The following is a 19707-nucleotide window of genomic DNA, read 5'->3' as shown; positions in this document are numbered from 1 at the left end:
TGAGCAGCCTTCCCAAAACATACTGAGGGCAATCAGGATTAATTAGATGCAATTTTATAAAAGCACTGAAAGAAGTTCTTTCAACTACCATCTGGATTGCTGCTTTAATGATTCCTTTAAATGAAATTTAGGAACCAAGGTAGTTTAATTAGGTAATGTTTATTTTACATAGAACAATCTCCGAAGAATATTTAAAAAAACCAATCTAAATACTGATTTTATTGCATTTATTTTCTTACAAAAAAAAAAGACAGGCACAATTTATGTATTCAAATACTTCAAACTGAACAACTGTTCGCTATTCAGATTTCCCCAATACCACTCCAAAGGCTGTGAAAGTAGAAAATGTCATTTTGCAAGAGGCAGTAGTGCATTTAGTAGGAATGAATCACAAAATACATTTTTGTGAAGTAAGTTGTTATTGTCACTTTATAATTACCTATAAAAATTTTTGAATTGCACAATAAGTTTGCTTTGCAATTGACAACTGCCACAAAATAGGCTAGTATATAACTAAACATTTGCTCAAACTATCCCTTAGAAACAAATTAGGTTTTCTTTTGGTAAATACTTAAAGTCTAGTATGAACTATATTATGTATCTGAGGTAATTTTTAAATGTTTCAATAGGAAGAGGTTTATATATTCAACTAAATTCAATATCTGCCTACCTTAAAATCCATACAACAAAAGCTGTGTGTCCTAAACAATATTTTGATTTAAAAGTACCAATACCAATGAAATCTTGAACTGTTTAAATGAATCAATTTCCTGCTTTTCTCTTCATTATCATTGCTGAAAAGGCACTGTGTACATTCCTCTGAACATTTGGTGTTTTAGAGTCGAGTTTAAAGTTAAAAAGCATCCAACGACAAACTTCAAATAAAAGTTCATAAGCAAAAAAATACTGAATAGACTTCCCACTGATTGATGAAGTCCATGATATCTGAAAACACTATTTTCCATAGAACTTCTTATTTAACAAGAATATGAGCAAATTCACATTCACTTTCGCTTTATCAAACATTTTCATTACAGCCACACCTTCATACTGCATCTGAAGCAAATCCTGAAATGAGAAATAAAATCATTAATGTCTGTCTGAATCCATACTTTACAGCAAAAAGATGGGGAAATTCTCTTCATATGATAAATATCTCCCACTTCAGGTCCTCTTAACTTAAACAGTTGCAAGCAGCTATTGCATATGCACAGAAAAATTTACATGTTCTCTAAATCCCAAACTGTAGACTGTCAGTAACAGCAAACCAGAAGAAATACTGGGTTTTGTGCACTTCTGTTTTCTTTTGGTATTTCCTGCTTGCCACTGAACTAATGTGGCATTTGGTTTCATGCAATTGCCTCAATATAGACATTAACTCAACTCCATATCCAGCATCCTACAGAAGCTGTTGCCACATGATCTGCTGCTCTGTGCCGGTTGGCTAGTACATATTAAAAAATTGTAAAATAGTTTGTATTTATAGGAAATGCAACACAACTATATAGCAAAGTAACAAAATCCAAACTCTACCTGGAAATGGAGTTGCACTTTTTCCATCTCAACTCCTAGAAATTTTGCTTTGATTTCAAAGTCACCCACTTCTTCTCCAGGTGTGATATCAAACATCACATTCTTAAACCTCGAAACAAGAAAGGTAATTTAATACATATGCTGTGTAGTTTTATATAGTTTTGGGGGGAAAATCCTGTAGAACACAAGAGAACTTTGACTGCAAGCAGTGTTGTTGGTGTCAATAAAAAATTAGTCCATCCCTACTGCAGTGTCTTCTTGGAGACTGTACATGGAGTATGAAATACAGAACTCTGAAGTCTTTTGCATTGGAAAAGCAAACAAAACAAAAATCAAAAGGAGAAAAAAGAGCCGTGGGAAGTTCAGTGAGCAAATCAGACCAAGCATCCAGTGGATAGGAATAGGGCAGTGAGACTTTTATTCTGCCATGTCTGAGGTACATATTTGCCCCATGTGGCTTCCTCTACTTGATGAACCCGCTTGGAAAAAAAAACCTGCAAATAAATGGAAGCCTGTTTTTCATGTGGAAGATAGATGGGGTAGTGCAAAGGATGGAAGACTTTCACTACTATAGCTTCAAAATGGATGGATACAAAAGGAATGTTAAAGTACCACATCTATTCACCTTGCCATAGTGAGAAAGTGGAGAAAATTAGGTGCTTACTCAGTTATATGAAAGTGATTAGTCAGTACATGAAAAGAATAATTGCTAGAATTGCTTACAAAACTGGTCATTAGCAATGAGTCTGCTGCTGGACTTCCACTGGTTCTATGTAAGCTGGTGCTAAAGCTGGCTTATTCAAATATTTTCCCAAGGTATATAGCAAGGTACAAAGGAAAAAAATAATTATGACAATTAGATATTATCATCCTTCTGAATGCAAAAGTCTGAAGTAATTTGAGCTGTGGCCCAGGAAATTATGAAGATTTCTTTTATCAAAAGTCAGACCCCTCAAGAGATTGTTGATTAGAAAACACTCAGAAATGTTTTATACCACACTTACTGATTGGTTTGAAGATCTTCAATTTCTAGGATGACACCTTTTTCATGCAATCTTGCGGCTGTGTACTTTACTGAGGTCTGCTTCAGTTTTTTGCTTCCCTTCACCTCCTCTTTTCCATCTAGTTTAATTGACCTCCGTGAATTTCTGGAAAGAGATTTATCTGTCAGGTCCTTTATACTTCAGCTACTTTTCTAGCCATATTTAACCTTCCTTCACTCTTTCTTGAACTTCTCTAAAAAAATACAATTAACATTCAAAAAAATCTAAGAATTAGAGGAATTTTGAGCACAGAGTGAAACATCTAAACATCTTGCCAGTGATTCTGAATTAATGTCTTTTAGCACATATTTAAATTCTTCCGTGAAATGCAAGCCTTATCCTAAAGAGTCCACAGTCATCACTTTAAAACAACAAGTTGTACACACACAATGATGTTAAATACTCAGTGATTAGAGTTTCATTTTTGGATCCATGAGGTATGAACTGGAAAAACTTCAGTTCATGTCAGTAAAATATTTTCATTTTGACACATCAGTGGCATTGGTGGGAGGATTGCTTTCCAGTAATTGCATCTGACAAGTAAAATTCTTCAGGCATTTATTTCCTCCTTTTCCATTGTAAAGACAAACCCCAAACCTTTTAATGAAGGAAGAAGACCAATAGCTACTTCCCAAATGTTCATGACCTCAAAGCATGCTAGTGGATCTGCAGAGTAGCACAAATTAAATATATTGAAAACATGTATACATCTCAGACCTCTTTTTTTAAGGAAGTATTACATAAATACAAGACTTTACTTTCCAAATTTTGACTTAGTGACATGAACTTTTTAATCCGTAGATTGTCAATCTGTTGGAATCAAAACTTTCAACTACGGATTAACACCTGATCTTCCTCCTGATAAAACACATTAAAAGACACATTAAAAGACAAGAAGACTCACTTTCTTGTTAAGTTGTCTAAACACGTTTTTATATAGGTGTTGTAATAATTAATTTGTTCTTCATAAAATGCTGTCTTGGAGTTAAGTGCATTCAAAGTCTGCTGGAGTTTTACCAATTCAGCTTTTCGATGATGTCTGTATCTTCTTTGATTCCGGATATCCTGAAGAAATTTATTAATGTAATTGTTTTATTAATTTGATATTTTAAAAAGTACCAGCTTATTACCATTCAGATTTGTAATTACACAATCTGACTTAATTTCTGAAAGAAAGCACGAACTATCATGTTAGTTCTCATAAGCACAGTAACCATAGTGAGTACTACAGTTTACATGGCAATCGCTTTGCTACTCATGTATACAAGTGGTGTTATCTTGAGCTCTGCTGTGATCTACAGGGCCCAACAGATACAGAAGTCATAAGGAAGATGGCCACTTTGTGATAAAAATGGAAGCTTCCTTGCACCTATTTTCCAGTGAGAGGCCTAAGAAATAAGAGCTTGGGCTTCTACTAGACAAGAACTAGCTACTGCTAAACTAGCGCTTAGGTTGAACACAATGGTTGAACTGAGGTAGTTGGAGTAAAATAAAAAGAACTTTTATTTTCTTCTAAGGCTCATCACAATCTTCAGATTGCCTTAATGGCCCCAAACAAAATGACTGGGCTTATCATCATGGCTAGGCTTTGCGAACGAAGATTTGAGAAGGACTCTACCCACGCTTGCTGCAAGTGTGCTGGTGGCTAAAAAGGCCAATACGAGATAGACAAGTCTGGTTGCAAAAGGCACAGCGGAAAGTCTCCTTAGGCAGTATTGGCAAGACACGGTTCTTTCTGCGTTGTCTTTTTTCCTCAAGAATGAATCTCTGTGTGTTCTCAAAAGAAGCAGCAGCGTTATGTATAGTGTGCCTCCATGTCTCCTGATTGGAGGCCAGAGTAGACCAGTTGTGTTGATCAATCTGGCCAAGGCTGAGATGTTGTTTCAGGGAGTCCTTGTATCTTCTCTTCGGGGGCTCCTCTCTTGCGGCAGCCGGTGGCAAGTTCACCAAAAAGCAGGATCTTAGGGAGGCGGTGGTCCTTCATCCTGGAGACATGCCCTGCCCAACGCAGCTTTGTTCTCAGTAACATGGCCTCAATACTTGTGACTGCTGCCTGTTCAAGAACAGACACATTAGTCACGTAATCAGTCCACTGGATGTTTAGGATTGTACGGAGGCAGCGCTGATGGAAGCGTTCTAAGAGTTGCAAGTGGTGGTGGTAAATGACCCATGATTCAAATCCATATAAAAGAGTAGACAGTACAATACCGTTTACAGTAGCTCTGTAAACACAGTAGCTCTGTAAACACTGATCTTTGTACTTTTCTTCAGGTGTTTATTACACCAAACTCTTTTATGCAGTTTTCCTAAGGCACTGTATGCCTTTGCTAACCTGTTGTCTATCTCTTTGTCAATCTTACCGTCCGAGGAGATGGTGCTTCCCAGATAATTAAGCTGCTGGACTGACTTGAGCTCTGATTCGCCAATGATGATATGAGGATGATGGAAAACTTCCTGAGGTGCAGGTTGGTAGAAAACTTCTGTCTTCTTCAAGCTGACTTCCAGCCCAAAAAGCTCAGCAGCCTCTGCAAAGTGAGATGTTAAACGCTGCAGAGCTGCTTCTGTGTGGGCAACAAGAGTGGCATCGTCAGCATAAAGCAGCTCATGGACAAGAGGATTTAAGGTCTTAGTGTGGGCCTTCAGTCGCCTTAGGTTGAATAGCTTCCATCGGTACGATATTGGATGTAGATACTGTTTTCTTCATTGAGGTCTGCCATGGCCCTTTGGAGCATCATGCTGAAGAAGATTGTGAATAGGGCTGGTGCAAGAATGCAGCCTTGTTTCATGCCATTGGTTATTAGAAAAGGCTCAGAGAGTGCATTGCCCTATCTGACTTGGCCACACTGATCCTCATGGAGTGAGACGATCATTTTAAGGAACTTGGGGGGACAACCTAATCGTTCTAAAATCTGCCACAGACCTTTTCTGCTCACAGTATCGAAAGCCTTGGTGAAATCAACAAAAGTTACATAGAGTCCTTTATTCTGTTCCCTACACTTCTCTTGCAGTTGTCTGAGAATAAATACCACATCTGTGGTACTCCTGTTGGCTCTGAAACCACATTGGCTTTCAGGTAGAATTCCTTCTGCTATAGCAGGTATTAGTCTGTTCAAGAGTATTCTTGCCAGGATTTTGCCAGCAATGGAGAGCAGAGTAATACCTCGGTAATTTGAACAGTCTGATTTATCTCCTTTCCTCTTATACAAAGTGATGATGACTGCATCATGAAGGTCTGATGGTAGTTTGCCTAGTTCCCAACAATGCACCACGAACTCGTGAAATTTAGCATGGAGTGCTTGGCCCCCATGCTTCCAGACTTCAGGTGGAATTCCATCAACCCCAGCTGCCTTGCCGATTTTCACCTAGTGTATGGCCTTAAGAGTTTCTCCCATAGTACAGGCAATATCCAATTCATTTTTCACCGGTTGTTGTGAAATGTACTGAATTGCTGAGCCTTGAACTACACGGTTGGTACTGATAAGAATCTGAAAATGTTCAGACCATTGATTCAGAATGGAAATTTTATCTGTGAGAAGCATTTGACCATCTGCACTAAGTCAAGGGCGTTGAACCTGGTGTGTAGGTTTGTACACTGCTTTCAAATTCTCATAGAATCCTCTATAACCACCCGAATCTGCGCACAATTGAATCTTTTCTGCTAGATTTCTGCCTCAAACAAAATAACTGGGCTTATAGATAAGAAACAAAAAAGAATAGGGCACTGAATACATGTGTAGAATGGTTTTTCCTGAAGTAGAAGCAGATGCAGACACATGAACCAGGCAGAGCTATAAAATGGCACTTCAGAGTAGGTGCAACATGTTCTTAAGTGAGTAATTTACATATCTGTATATTCAAATATATTTGCAACTTTAAAAATACATATTTGTAATATGTAAATCACTAACATGAGCTATGAGTAATTTACTCATGAGCAGTTGAAGATAATCCAATATACTAAGATTCTTACAGCCAGTATGGGTTGTGGATGTAGATTTGGTGATTTGTTGACAACAGGCCCTGTGCATTATCAGCACCAGGATGGGCACTGCATTAGCCCACTGTTCTTGTGTCCTACCAAGCCACAGCAGATCAGTGTTAATACCAATCAGATAATATTTTGCAGTTTTTAAAGTCTTTTTAAACCTTACCAAGACATTAATTCTTAACTGAAACACCATTGAGTAATTCCAATTACTTTTAAAATATAAAAAATTATATTGAAACACATTGTAGTGGCGAAGTTTGAACAGCATTATATAAAATCGGGATAACAAAGGTTACAGTTGTATGTTATTCAGTTCAGGCAGTTATGCAGGAGTCTTTCGCTTATTTTGTCAGCAAACATGATTTGCTTCATATGTGGATACTTCATTGATTTAGTGTAGTAGTCCCTGAAAAATGTATATTGGACATCTCTAACTGTGATGGATTTAGACTAGATGCCTAAAAACCATCAGTATACAGGAAAACATGTTCCATTTACCTTAGCAATCTCATTTATAATTTCTTGGTACTTAGTTGCTGAAGACACTAATCCTGCTTGTTCCAATGTCCGGAGGTTTCTCTGAATTTTTCTTTTCTTTTGTTCTATTGGTAGCTGCCCATCTTCAAAAATAGACTGACTGTCCTTCATTTTCTCTGGTGTTTTGGAATCTAAGATGGCACGTTTTTCTACAAGTTTCAAGTTCTCAGATTCCTGAGTAAAAAAATAATCCAGAACAGTTATTTTCCAGTTTTAATAATGTACTATTAAACATTCAAGTACATTTAATTCTCAAAGGAAATTATCAAGAATCAGAGTGCAGGCTTTGTTTATGTCCTCTTATCACATGGTCTGAAAGTTCTCCATTTACTATGCCTTTGGACATACCTTAAATAACTAATCACAGCACCTAGACATGTATTTCAATTAATCAAAATATTTAAAATCAGCCAGATGGCTCAATTACTTCACTGAATTGTGGGAAGACTGTCCAGATCTCACAGGTGTCCTCTACGTGTACACACACTGAAGTAAGCCAAAATGTGCACACTGTTGAAGTGGAGGTTTTTTTAGTGTTGACAGGAAAAACTTCAACTGAGAGCTCTTCCCACTCAATTCCCATACCAAGGATAACAGTAGTTCCATGGGAAGAGGTTTGCTTGTATTTATTAAGCAAATAAACTATAAGTCAGGGAACTTGAGTTAAGATACTGAAGTTCACAAGGAAAAAATAAAAAGATACAGCAGAAGGATTCACCTCAGGCTATTTGGTTGTATCATAACATAGCAGAGAAAAGACCCTGTTTACAAAAAAATATAAAGACAAAAATATTCTAGTCATGCTAGCTTACAGCAAGACTTAATTTTTCATTTCCTCTGTTTCCAATTCCAAAGCTGTTTCCAATTATATAGTAAAAATAAAATTGCAAGTCTCACATTCTAGATCTGAATAGTCTAAAACCAGCAACAAATAATTGTTATAAGGTGGTGGAGAAAGCTGTCAGAGATCTGTTAAGGCTTTCAAATAGCTCTGATAAAATACATACTCTCTTCCCTATTCAGGCACAGCATAGCACTTACCTGTTGTGCAGTGGCTGGTGTTTCTAGTATTTCTAAGAGTGTATCCCCTGGTTGTGTTCGTATTACATCCACAATAAGTCTTTTGGTCCTTTTGAAAAGAATATGTCGATATTACAAAACAGATGTCACTGGATCACCTCTGCATGTAATTTCTTCAACCGTAAAATTAGTGAGCTCCCCCTTTGTTATAGATTCTTGGTAAAGTTTGTGTTTTCTAGCTTTATATGTTTCAGAGCTTCCATTAATAGTGTTGGACATTGGTTTCAACACACATCTGAATAAAGAAATACGTGCAAACTTCCCTCCTTTTGTTTGAGAAAACTGGCACAGTAAACCAGTTACTGTTAACAAAAATGTAAGCAATAACTCACATGTGAATTTTTAATTGTGATCATGACAAAACAGCAGATAAGAATATAGTCTTTGAAAAGCTTGAACTACTCATGATTCCATTAAGGGTCATATGTACTGAATAAAGTGGAATTGCATACAAAACTACTGAACTTTGAAGGAACTTTATATTTAATGCAGTGCATTTACGCAAACCACTTAGGGGCGGAAATTTCTCTAGTAGCAACAGACGAGCATTTCCTTGCTAAAAAAGGGAAGCTGCTTCACCCTGATATGTAAACCAGTTCTTTTTTTGGCAAAAATTTATCTTATTCCTGCTGCCTATTCATCCATAGTACTTCCAAGAACATCCTGCTTCAGAATTCTATTAATTTAGAGGACAATGTTATAGATATACTTCATTATTTTTAAAAATGAAGAGAAAATTGAAGACATAGCTCAAGTTTTTAAGGCAAATGTCTAAATATGATCAAAATTTCTGTGATAAAACCTTATGACTTGATTTAAAGTGATAGTGTACTTATATACAGTTGTGGTTTTGTTGGTGTTTTCAGTACAAGAAATTCTCAAAAATTCAATGAGGTGGGATATTTATTTACTAATATACAGGCAACATTATCCAAAACCACCAAGTATTTGGGTATGATCCAAGCTTCCATGAAGAGGGCAAAGTAGCACAGGCAGACCTGATCACTGCTCCTTCCATGTCAGAAGGTAAGCTGCTAAACCTCCTGGAAATTAGTTAGCTCATCCAGAGCTATTGTTAACTGCACTGAGCAGTTTTAGCCCATTTAACATTCTGAAGGACTGGTGCTAAAGGTATTTTTCCTTCACAAATTCTCTTGGAATCCCTCCACTTTGCCATGAAGAAACAAAATAAAAGAAAACAATGAACAAAAACCAAAACAGGAAGGTTTCCTAAGAGTTGGTTCATTTGGTCTACATCCATGCATTGCTGCTTTCTCTGCCAGGCAAAACTTTTGTCAGTCTTTGGTGGTCACCACCGCAGTCTACATTAGCATATGTGGGATCCTGTTACTGTTTTATGCACTGCCTTAGAAACAGGTGCTGATATGGTTGATAAGACACAAGGCTTATTTCCACTTCCTTGCCCCTGAACTTCCTCTCCCTGCTTACCAAACCTGCTCAGCTCTTGTTTTCTAGAAATACCCATCTTGGGCCTTCTCTGGCCACTTGCTGTGCGGCATCCACACACTCAAACCATGCAGACCAGGCGCCTTACATCGAGTCCCTTAGACAGAGGTACCAGCAAATTTTAGACCTCTTCACAGGAGCCTTAAAACTATTTAGAAAGCAAATATATCAATATTTCTATTGAAACAAGAAATAATCAGAGAAACAGCTATGACCTAAATTTTAGACAGGTGCCCAGCATTTCACAGTTGCAGTAAAAGTCTTCTCTGCAGCTGGGGTAGGAAAGCTAAACATCTGTACTTTTCCTTCTCTTGCGTAAAAGCTAGCAGTAAGTATTTTGACTTTTGATACTGCTGCAATTTAACACAAGTTGCTAATTATTCTTCTGTCAGATTTCTCAAAAGATGGGAAGTATTACTTAAAAGCAGTTACGCAACAGAGTAGTTGAATTGTTTTCTTAATTCCCATGCTATTGTTTCAACATATTTCCACACAATGTAGAGCATTGAAGAAATTTATTTTGGATTGATTTTGCATATTTTTACAGATTCAACTAAGGGATAGCATTTTACTCCTACATGCAGGAAGAAAGGGCAGGAAATACAATTTTCTATTTTTTTTTTTTTTTTTAGGAACAGCAGCAGGCATATCCTTTCTATAAAGCCAGCTTGGAAACAGCTCTAAAGTCTTGGTCTCTGGAATACCAACTGACTAAAACAGTTTTGATTTGACAGTTATTGAAATCTCTTTGCTTTAGATCCCATGTTATATTTGATCATAGAATTACAGAATTGACTGGGTTGGAAAAGACCTCTGAAATCATCAAGTTCAACCCTTGATCCAACACCGCCGTGGTTACTAGACCATGGCACTAAGTGCCACATCCAGTCTCATCTTAAAAACCTCCAGAGATGGTGAATCCACCAGGTAAGAGGTTACATAAAAATCTCAGTGTTTTCTACTGTAAGATTCAGGTTAGATGTTCTACTATAAGATTCAGGTCAAAAATGCACAAAAATTCCACAATTACAGTGGAAAAACTCCTCCTCTTTTTAGAATGAACAGTAACAGTTTTCTTGCACTTAAAAATCAGACTTTTTTCCCCTCAGACTTTAGCATTTATGGCTTTTATAGAAAAATTGCATGATTATATTAGCAAAAAGTTTCTTCAGAAGTAACACTTCATGCAGTCTAATAAATTCAGTTTACTGATTTCCGATTTAAAAAACTTAACAGATTAGAACTGAATTACAGCCCATATCTACACTCCTAGTGTAAAGGGTGCAAGGCTGTAAAATCTTTATGTTGTATTTCCCTTTAATGTGAACTCTACTGGCCTTCACACATGTGGGGTATGTATAAGCACAGTAATAGAGGAGAGCAGCATCCTGTTCTCCCCCCTTGTTCAGGCTGTACCAGGAACTTGAAAAGGCCAATCCTTATTCTGGACACAGGGAAGATGGGTGCCAGGGATTTTATATTAAATGCTTTCATATAAATATTTTTTACTATAAAGTAGCTTATATCCCAGGGTATCCTGTTTCTTAATTTGTTCATCAAATAAACACAGCTTTCTTTCCCTGGATGAAAACAAGCACTGTCCCTGCTGAAGTGACAGTTGCATCCTTTTCAAATGCCTGATGTCACTATGTCAGGGAAGTGTTTCCTTTTGAGGAGGAGGAAAGCACAGTGTGATACTGTCTGACCCTTAGAAGTCTAGACAGCTTTTCATCTCTGTTTTCCCAAGGCTGTATTATTTTAGAGCTGAATGCTTTTACAATTCCATGAACAAACACTTACTAGGTTAGATAATGATGCAGTCATTCTCCAAAACACAAGTGGCAGTATATTTATTTTCTGGAAGAACTGACAGTTCCTCTGACTTTTGCAAAAGTTTGAGTAGAACTGAACACAAACTAGATTTTGAAAACTGAGTGCACTCAGCACCTCAGGAGTGCACTTAGGCAGGCAGCAGTGTCAAAGCAATTTTTTTAAAAGAGAAACAAAACAAAAAGAAAAGCATTGTCAAAATATAGGGGTTTGAGCAAAACTTACTTTATCATCAGGCTTTTGAGATCCTGATCTTCACCTTCTCGTAACTCATATTTGCTTGTTAGAGACAGTGATATCTCTGTTTTTGCAAGTTGATTCAGCGTGCTTTCCTTGTTCGGGTCATTGGGATCAACAGCTCCTTCCCCTGAAAAGAAGCGTATTCTATTTCAAGTTTTCCTACTTTCCCATGATTCAATTAATGAAGCAAACAAGTGCCTAGATGAATCACTGTAAATAATCAGAAATATTAAGTTCATTAAATAGCCCACATATTCCTCCCAGCAGTCTTTTTTTGGACATTGAATGATCAAAACCATAAGCTAGCTATTTATAAACCTGGTTACAATATTTTAAAAGTTACACCAATCCTTGCTGTTCAGGCTATTGATGTGCAAAATACTTACATGTCTTCTCAAAGAATGCTACAAGCAATTCAACATCCTTTGTCCTAACATGCAGTGATAATGAAAAAGTGAAAGAATAGCAGCTTTGTTAACAGGCTGTTCACTTGGAAGTTGTTGTTATCCATGACTCCTAGCTACTTTCTAAACATTTCACATTTTTCTGCGATTAATTCAAGTTAAATGTCAGTCACATGCATTCCTTTCTAATACATTTGCAGGATTTTAAAAAGTCATTTGAATAATTAAGTATCAAAAGAAAAAATAGCTGGTTTTAGAATTCTCCATGTACTTTTTGTAAGTTTCTAGCCAACAGTAGCCAACTTAAGATCAGATTGTTAAAAAAATCAGTTGTTTCCTATCTGCAGTTTAAGCACAACTGGATCATTCTGCTCAAAACATTATTAATTTTTGGATTTTGAATCACATCATTAATCTGTAGAGTGATTACTGCAATTAGAAGAAGGTCAACATGTTTACTTAATAATAAGTTACTTATTGTAACTCAGTGTTACAATAAGTGTTCAGTAAAGAATTCTCTAGTAAATAAAGGATCAGAAGCTATTGCTCTGAGAGTCATAAGAGTATTTAAGTCAAGCCTCTGTTTAATTCTGCCCCTAGAATGAAGTTACCCATAAAGACAAAAAACCAGCATACCAAGGAAAGACTCTATATCAGGAACAGGTCCCAGACCTTCCAGCAATTCATTCAGCAGGTCATTAGTCTCAGTGGCAATGGCATCCTTGTGTTCCAACAGTAGCTATAAATAAATGTAAATGAAGTCATCATCTAGAAAAAACTTTACTGGTACCCTTATACTTGAAAATAAATCTGGAAACTAAATGCTGAAAAACACAGACCTAGCACAATCAGAATTATGAAAGACCTTCCCAAGGCAGGGAATCATGCTTGATCCTGGACTACAAGTTTGGAGTTGCCCTTGCTGTAAGACAGCTTGCTGTGCTGCTCTAGCAATCATCTCTGAACTGATGCTGAATGTCACAGCTGAGCAGAAGTGTAAGATTTGTGATTAGGACTAACGAAGTCCTAATTGTCAAAGATTAGTCAGAGAGTAAGGGGTGAAAATTCCAAAAGGGCATTTTGCTGCTATATCCTTAACTTAACACACAAAGGAAAGAAGACAGTGTTGGTGGATACATACTTTCTGTGTGTCCATTACAGTAGCTTACAACAGTATCAGTGAATGACTATATTTTGTAAGTGATAAACTGTCTATGCAGCACCTGCTGCAAGTAATAGACATGTTATGCTAGACATGAGACTCACTAAAAGGAATGTTTGATAGAGATTAGTGTTTACATATAACCACTTATCATAAACATGCAGTCACAGGTCTATCCCTTAAAAAATTAAAAGAATAGGCACAAAGTCAATCCAGAAAACGTTTTTAGCAGACTTGGTTATAAGTTTTCACTTGAATAAAGCTAACTTATAATGTGATCTACTGTGAGTTGAGTATTCTACATTTTCCATAGTGTATCTGATAATATTTGTGAGAAGTTCTTTGTGGGGCTTGTGGGTTTTTTCAGGGGTGTGTGTTGTTTTGGTTGGGTTTTTTTTCAGCTTGGGGGGGGATACAGAGGGGACATATTGAAGCCAGAAAACAGATAGTAATAACCCAGTTTTAGGAGAAACATGTGGTAAACATTTAACTTACACCCTAATGAGTCATACTACAGACTGCAGTTCATCTGCTCTTTACCCACGGTAAAAACTGGCATGATGCCATAACTTCAGTCTTTCTGAATCAGAAGTTTTCATCTGCTTCCCTCAAATCATATGACAGAACGCCAGAGTCAAAAAATACAATTTCTATTCCCAGAGTCAAAGGAGCTTTTTCAAATTGGTGTCACTTTCTTATCCAAGATAGGAAAGTATTTTTAAATATGTTAGAAATATCACAGAAGATTAGAACATAAATGTTCTTCTCCAATCAGAAAATGTTACATACTAGTTATTACTCAAGTTGTTGCTTTTGCATGGAAGCAGTTGTTTTTTTTTTTTTTCCAGGACAAATGCAATCTAAAGCTCAATTTCAGGACATTTCAGAAATGAAGAAATTATCTCAAAAGGAAAAATGAAAACTAGGTTTTCTTCAGAGACTGTTTCAAATATTTGATAATCTGTATGCTTTAGTCTGTTGACTAGTCTGTTTCCAGTGACTTACTGAATGAGTATTGATAATTTCTTCGATGGAGATATATATGACAGGTTTGCTAAGGGTCACCATGTCTGAGTATTCATCAATATTGAATTTCTCCTCTGGTTCAGGAACATCACATGCTGCTTGAAAAAAATTCCTATGAGAAAATGAGAAAGACTTTAATAATTGTCCCTTGTAAATTCAGTTTATTTAGCCAGTATAAAAATAACCACAATCAAGTCTTTCACATATGTTTATATTTCTCTTATAAACTGCAATCTACCCTCATTGTTTCAAGGAACCTTTTGAAGGCAACAAATCAATGCAAATGATGAAGGGTTCTTTTTCCTGGATAGCTGGTGGAAGACTGTTTTAAAGGTAATTTTTTTCCCTCCTTTTTCAACAAGGAATGAAAACTTGGTAAATATTAAGCATTTAGAGAACTCTGTATTTAATGCTCTAGAAGATACAAAAGGATTTCCACAGAAAGACTATCTGATTTTATGAAGGCACTTTGTAGTATGAGGTGTGCTGAGAAGAAATTACTTGAAATAGCTGGACAAAATTACCATTTATCCAACAAATGTTTACATTGCTGTTACACAGAAAGTGAGCTGCTCAAAATCACAGAAAATGCAGTATTGGTTATAAATATAAGACACTTGAGAGAAAAAATGCAGAGTATGGGGAACTGAAACCTGCTTCTAAAATGACAGTGGTGTCTCTCCAAGTTACTGACTTCTTCAGGGATGTGCACAGGCAGCCAAGGACCAGCACGGTCCTACCATCAGAGGACCTGAGCTGGAGTAGCTAGGAGAAACAGGGTTTTGGATGGTGCCTACAGGGTTGCTCCAGGAGCCATACTGCTTTCATTGTGCCAGCCCTGTGGTGTTGAAGAGGATATGTGTCTCAGGTTCAGAGGACCTTTAAAGTATTAGAAAGAAAAAATAAAAAGAACAGGGGAAAGGACTGGGATTCCTCAGTTTGGAGAGGAAAAGAGAAGTACAAATCAAGTTGTACAAAATCACAGTGGTGTTGCATGAGATGTGTGCAGAATTCATTAATCAAATCTAAAAAATTATGGCCAGAAGGTTATTCAATGAAACTGCAGGAAAATTTTAATTTTAACCAACAGGTAGCAAACTTCTTAAGATATCTACAGGTAGAGGTTGTGGATGCATTTGATCTCAAAGACTGAGGAAGGTTTGGACAAATTCCTGGAGAAGTTCAAAATGCAGTTAAACATCTAGGCAGGCCTAGTAGCTTTTAACATAGCTAATATTGCACTTGCAGATGCTGGCTGAGTAGAAGGGGAACAGGCAGGTGAGGGCAGCCACTATTGGTGTTTAAGAAGGGTTTAGTTAAAGTACAGAGCACAGGCATACAGATACTTAATTTCGTAGAAAGATAGCTTACTTAGGAGGGGGATTCCTCCCTTTGTAGTGATCCTACTGGAGTAGGCTTTCTCTTTCATTAGCATTTTTTATTTTTGCTATAACACTTTCTACCCTATTGCTGCTTCATGTTCATGTCATGCCCTTAAATACTTTATTAAAGAAGATTACTAAATATTTTTGTATTCATGGATGATCTCTCAAGGAAAGCCATTATATGAACAGTGCATTTGCTTTCATGAAGGGCAGTCACTAAAGACAAAAATTCTGAGTGCAAGTTTGTCACAAAACTCAACAATACTTCAAAGTAATAATAGCAATCACCCCAAAGATGGGCAAAGAACTTGTGTCCCAGACTGTAGCAAAACACACAGTTTTCTATGACTGTGAAAGATAAAAGGATGAAATCCGTATATAATCACTCAGCAAAGATGAAAGACTAAAAACAAAACCTGCAACTTTTTCCTGACAAGTAATTTTTTTTTCCTCAGACAAAGATTCAGCTGTACTTCTAACTCAAAGCAGACATTATTTCTGCTGGGTAATGAATTACCTCACTGTTCTCACAGTCAGTGTTTGCAGTAAGGAAGCCTTCCTGCAACCAAGGCAGCAGATATGATCTCAAATTAATGCTCAAGCAAAAATACAACCTGTTACTCCTGCTCCAGCTTCCTCATCACCAAATATTTCACTTTGTCAGATCTCAACATCTTTAACTCTGAGCAGGAAATTCTATCAGTGAGGAGTCCACCTGCGTTACCCATGCTAGAGGAGAGTTCTTACTGTGTAGGTGTTTGTGAGGGCTTTGCATACCTGAACTTCTGGTAGGTCTGTGAGAGGTAAGTGTTCATAGATGATAGATGTTCACTTTCTCCTTCAAAGAGTTTGTTAGAAGCAGCGTGCTGGAGGACTTTTGCCACACAGCCTAGGTTCCTCCTCTGGTCAGGGTGTATCTGGCCCCCAGCTGTCATATCAATTATATCAAAACCATCAGGAGCAACAATGGCAGGGTTCATGTAGCGATAGTACAGAAGGTTGCCGACAATCTAAAAGACAAAAAAATTAGAGGTTTTCCCTTTACATAAAGTAATGACATCTTAAAAACATGATCAATCATTTCTACTTCTAAATTAGACCATATGAACTGGTGCTAGAAGAATCCTTAAGACATGTTACCTACATGGCTAACTGAAAGACCTTTTATGTGCTGTGCTTTTATGTGTTGTCCTACAACAACTCTGTGAATATCATTTGTGGGCTTTTACAGCCACATTTCAGTTTGATGCTGGCAAGGCATGGAGTTAAACAACTCCTCTATATTTTGCAAGGTTCAGCTTCAGAGGCCCATCCTCTGAAGGGCTGCAGATACTGACAGCATTGAATGCATTCGTAGATAAGGGACCCATTATTTCTCATGAGGAATGCAACACAGCCCTAGAAAGCTAGAGAACAGATTTTCCAACCTGCAATTTCTATAACAATGCTACAGTAACTTGTGCAGATAGTGACTTCAAATAATTCCTGATCTCCTAAACAGGCAGGACTTTTCATTCTGCAATTTGCTTTAGCTTGTATACAGTCAGCTGCAGAACTTCCAACTTATATATTTAAAAGGTCTTTACTGAAGTGCATGTAGTTCTAATTTGGGAGAGTTGTCAGTCTCTTGGCTGGCTGGAAGGCTTATGGAGCAATTCCCCTAAGCCCTCTGACAAGGCACCGTGGCTGTGCTAGGGTAGCAATGGCCAGTGGAAAGTACCATCCTTATCACGCACACTTTACTTTTCAGTCTGTACCAAATATCATTCATACAACTTTTACAAGAATCTTAAGTATAATATAATGACCTACTTGAAATTTAGGGACCTTCCTCATTGTATTTAAATTACAATTTCTTAGTATGGTAACAACTTCAGGTGAGGGGAGAGAAAAAAAGAAAAGACTACAGTGTTCTCAATGAAAGGATTGCTCATGGCAAGGACCTCAGTACAAACCTAAGTCCCAAGATGATTCATATGAACTCCAGCCTTCTAAATACAGTTACTTTCCAAATCAAGTTGGGCACTATCTTTCATAAGAATTACTGAGTACCCAGATTAACATACCTAGCTTGTGACAACAGTTCCCTTTTCCCCTTTCACAACCCTTTGCAACTCAATAAGGAGTGCCAAATTCCTTCAGTTCCTGGTGTTCTCAGTTCCTTAGAATGCATAGTGTCAATAAAAATCCACTTTGCATTAAAATAACAAGCTGCTGGCTTGCCCTTAGAAGTCTACCTTTAATAGTTCGTCTTCTGTTGCATCCGGGAATTTCTCATGGAGCGAGCTTTTCAGAACTTTGGCTATATATCTCATTCCATAACTACATGTAGAACAGATGAAAAGGAAAAATATTGAGAAAGGCTTAGATGAAACACAAAACAATCATTCTAGTCAGCTTAAGTTATTGCTTTTTGCCCAGTCCCTTGAAGCACAGAATGAGTTGATAATAGAAAATACAAAAAGTTTCAAGTACAAGGAGAGGTTCACCAGGCTGCTAAAGCAAAGTAGAGGCTGAGAAACCACTCCCTCTGCTGGGGAAGTCATTTGAGAGACACATATCACAAGCCTTTGAAAACATAGAAAAGATTTTAAAGGATCTCCATCACAGAGTTTCAAGTGAAGCTTCACTGTGCACATGAACTGCAGCTTGGAGAGTCCTAACTCAGCACTTACGGCATCATATTGAGAGAAGAGAATATGGACGTGAGAACTTTGTCAGTTACTGCTCGCAAACTCTGAATCGATGATTCCAGTTTGTTGACCACTTCTGTGTGTGTCAGTGCTTGTTCTGTGGTTACATCATATGGCAATTTGCTGCAAAGCAAATGAACAGATATTAAATGAGACTAAATGCATTTGAGAGTAAAATACTTTCTTTTATTTTCTTCATAAGGGCCATCAGTGAACAAAATGAAAGTCAGACACAAATACAGCTGAAGCTGGTTAAGTAACAAAAGTCTCAGATGCATTAGCTTCCTTTTTTGGAGGTAAGAAGTTTGCTTAGGTGGCGGTACATGTCATCATGTAGCTTCCTTTAATTACGAAAGGGAAGTACGAATATAAGGCATGCATCTCCACATCCCAATTCCAGCATAGCTCGTCAAAAATCTGGGACACTACTAACATGATGTTATACAACCTGAGAAGAAGACTATAAATCATTCCATGGCATAGTCTATTACACTTGTAAAGATTAAGTAATTGTCCTTGAAAGGTCATGACAAGGAAAGTGATCCCTTTGTTGCTCAGAACAAGTTAAAGTACCTGTTTTTCAAGAACCTCTCCCAAAAATCTCTCACTATGCTGCAAGAAGAAGAGGACGGGATGCATGGGCACAAGTATGATTTGTCAGAGAAAGAACAGGAAAGCAGAACTGAGGGATTCATGTATATTGTACAATATGTCCAGCTTCCTCACTCACCTGGCCTCACCAGTCTGCATTTCTAGCTGGTTTACCCATGACTTGTAAACATCCACCGGACTAGTGTTGATTATGAGGGACTTGTCATCCATGATCTCCTTCACCACCGGGGCCAGGAGCTGGCGCAGAGTGTTCTGTCCGCGAGCACCTCGATTGAAGCTGACGACCATCTTAATGACAGTGGGGTTTCCAGTAACAATATCCTGAATCTGGTCTACCTTAGAGCTGTACCAGGAACAGAATAGTTCTCGGCTCTGAATTATGTATGCAGTTGTCTGTATTTTCAAACCCCGCACTTTTAAAATTATCCTATTTCTATGATGAAACCTGTTTATACAGTCTATTTCTTAAGGCTTTTATATAAAACAAGGTTATAGAAACTACCACCTGAATTCTGTGTGTATTATAGCAATGTTCTGGAACATAGCTTAGTTAATGGCAGCTATATATCTCTAATTCGGACCCAAATGCCTGCTCAGCAAATATCTGTTAAGGGCATAAAATAATATTTTATTGTTTCAAGATAAGCCACCAATCTTTACTTACAGAGCATAAATTTACATGAAGAATGAAAATACTTTGTCCACCC

At 37.3% G+C, this 19707-nt stretch overlaps 1 protein-coding gene across 6 annotated transcripts in view; it reads right to left on the bottom strand.

The window, feature by feature from the left end:
- Positions 1 to 210: 210 nt before the first annotated feature.
- IQGAP2 (IQ motif containing GTPase activating protein 2) overlaps positions 211 to 19707 on the bottom strand; it is a 128093-nt gene continuing 108596 nt past the window's right edge. For 5 of the 6 annotated variants that reach the window (XM_039384532.1, XM_039384533.1, XM_027709944.2 and 2 more), the window contains 13 exons: positions 19119 to 19343; positions 18371 to 18511; positions 17933 to 18017; positions 16473 to 16705; positions 14290 to 14422; positions 12759 to 12861; positions 11704 to 11845; positions 8143 to 8230; positions 7063 to 7275; positions 3481 to 3641; positions 2538 to 2681; positions 1534 to 1642; positions 955 to 1068 (listed from right to left, as the gene is read on the bottom strand). In XM_039384532.1, coding sequence (XP_039240466.1) covers positions 955 to 1068; positions 1534 to 1642; positions 2538 to 2681; positions 3481 to 3641; positions 7063 to 7275; positions 8143 to 8230; positions 11704 to 11845; positions 12759 to 12861; positions 14290 to 14422; positions 16473 to 16705; positions 17933 to 18017; positions 18371 to 18511; positions 19119 to 19343 — 1891 coding nt within the window. Of the gene's footprint in view, positions 1069 to 1533; positions 1643 to 2537; positions 2682 to 3480; positions 3642 to 7062; positions 7276 to 8142; positions 8231 to 11703; positions 11846 to 12758; positions 12862 to 14289; positions 14423 to 16472; positions 16706 to 17932; positions 18018 to 18370; positions 18512 to 19118; positions 19344 to 19707 lie in introns of all 6 variants that reach the window. The other variant, XM_027709943.2, reaches the window with a different exon arrangement.

Source organism: Pipra filicauda, unplaced genomic scaffold (genome assembly GCF_003945595.2).
Source record: "Pipra filicauda isolate LSUMZ 115617 unplaced genomic scaffold, ASM394559v2 scaffold35_size7292922_pilon, whole genome shotgun sequence".
NCBI lineage: Eukaryota > Metazoa > Chordata > Aves > Passeriformes > Pipridae > Pipra > Pipra filicauda.
Note: the sequence above shows the minus strand (reverse complement) of the source record. Positions and strands in the feature narration are given on the sequence as shown.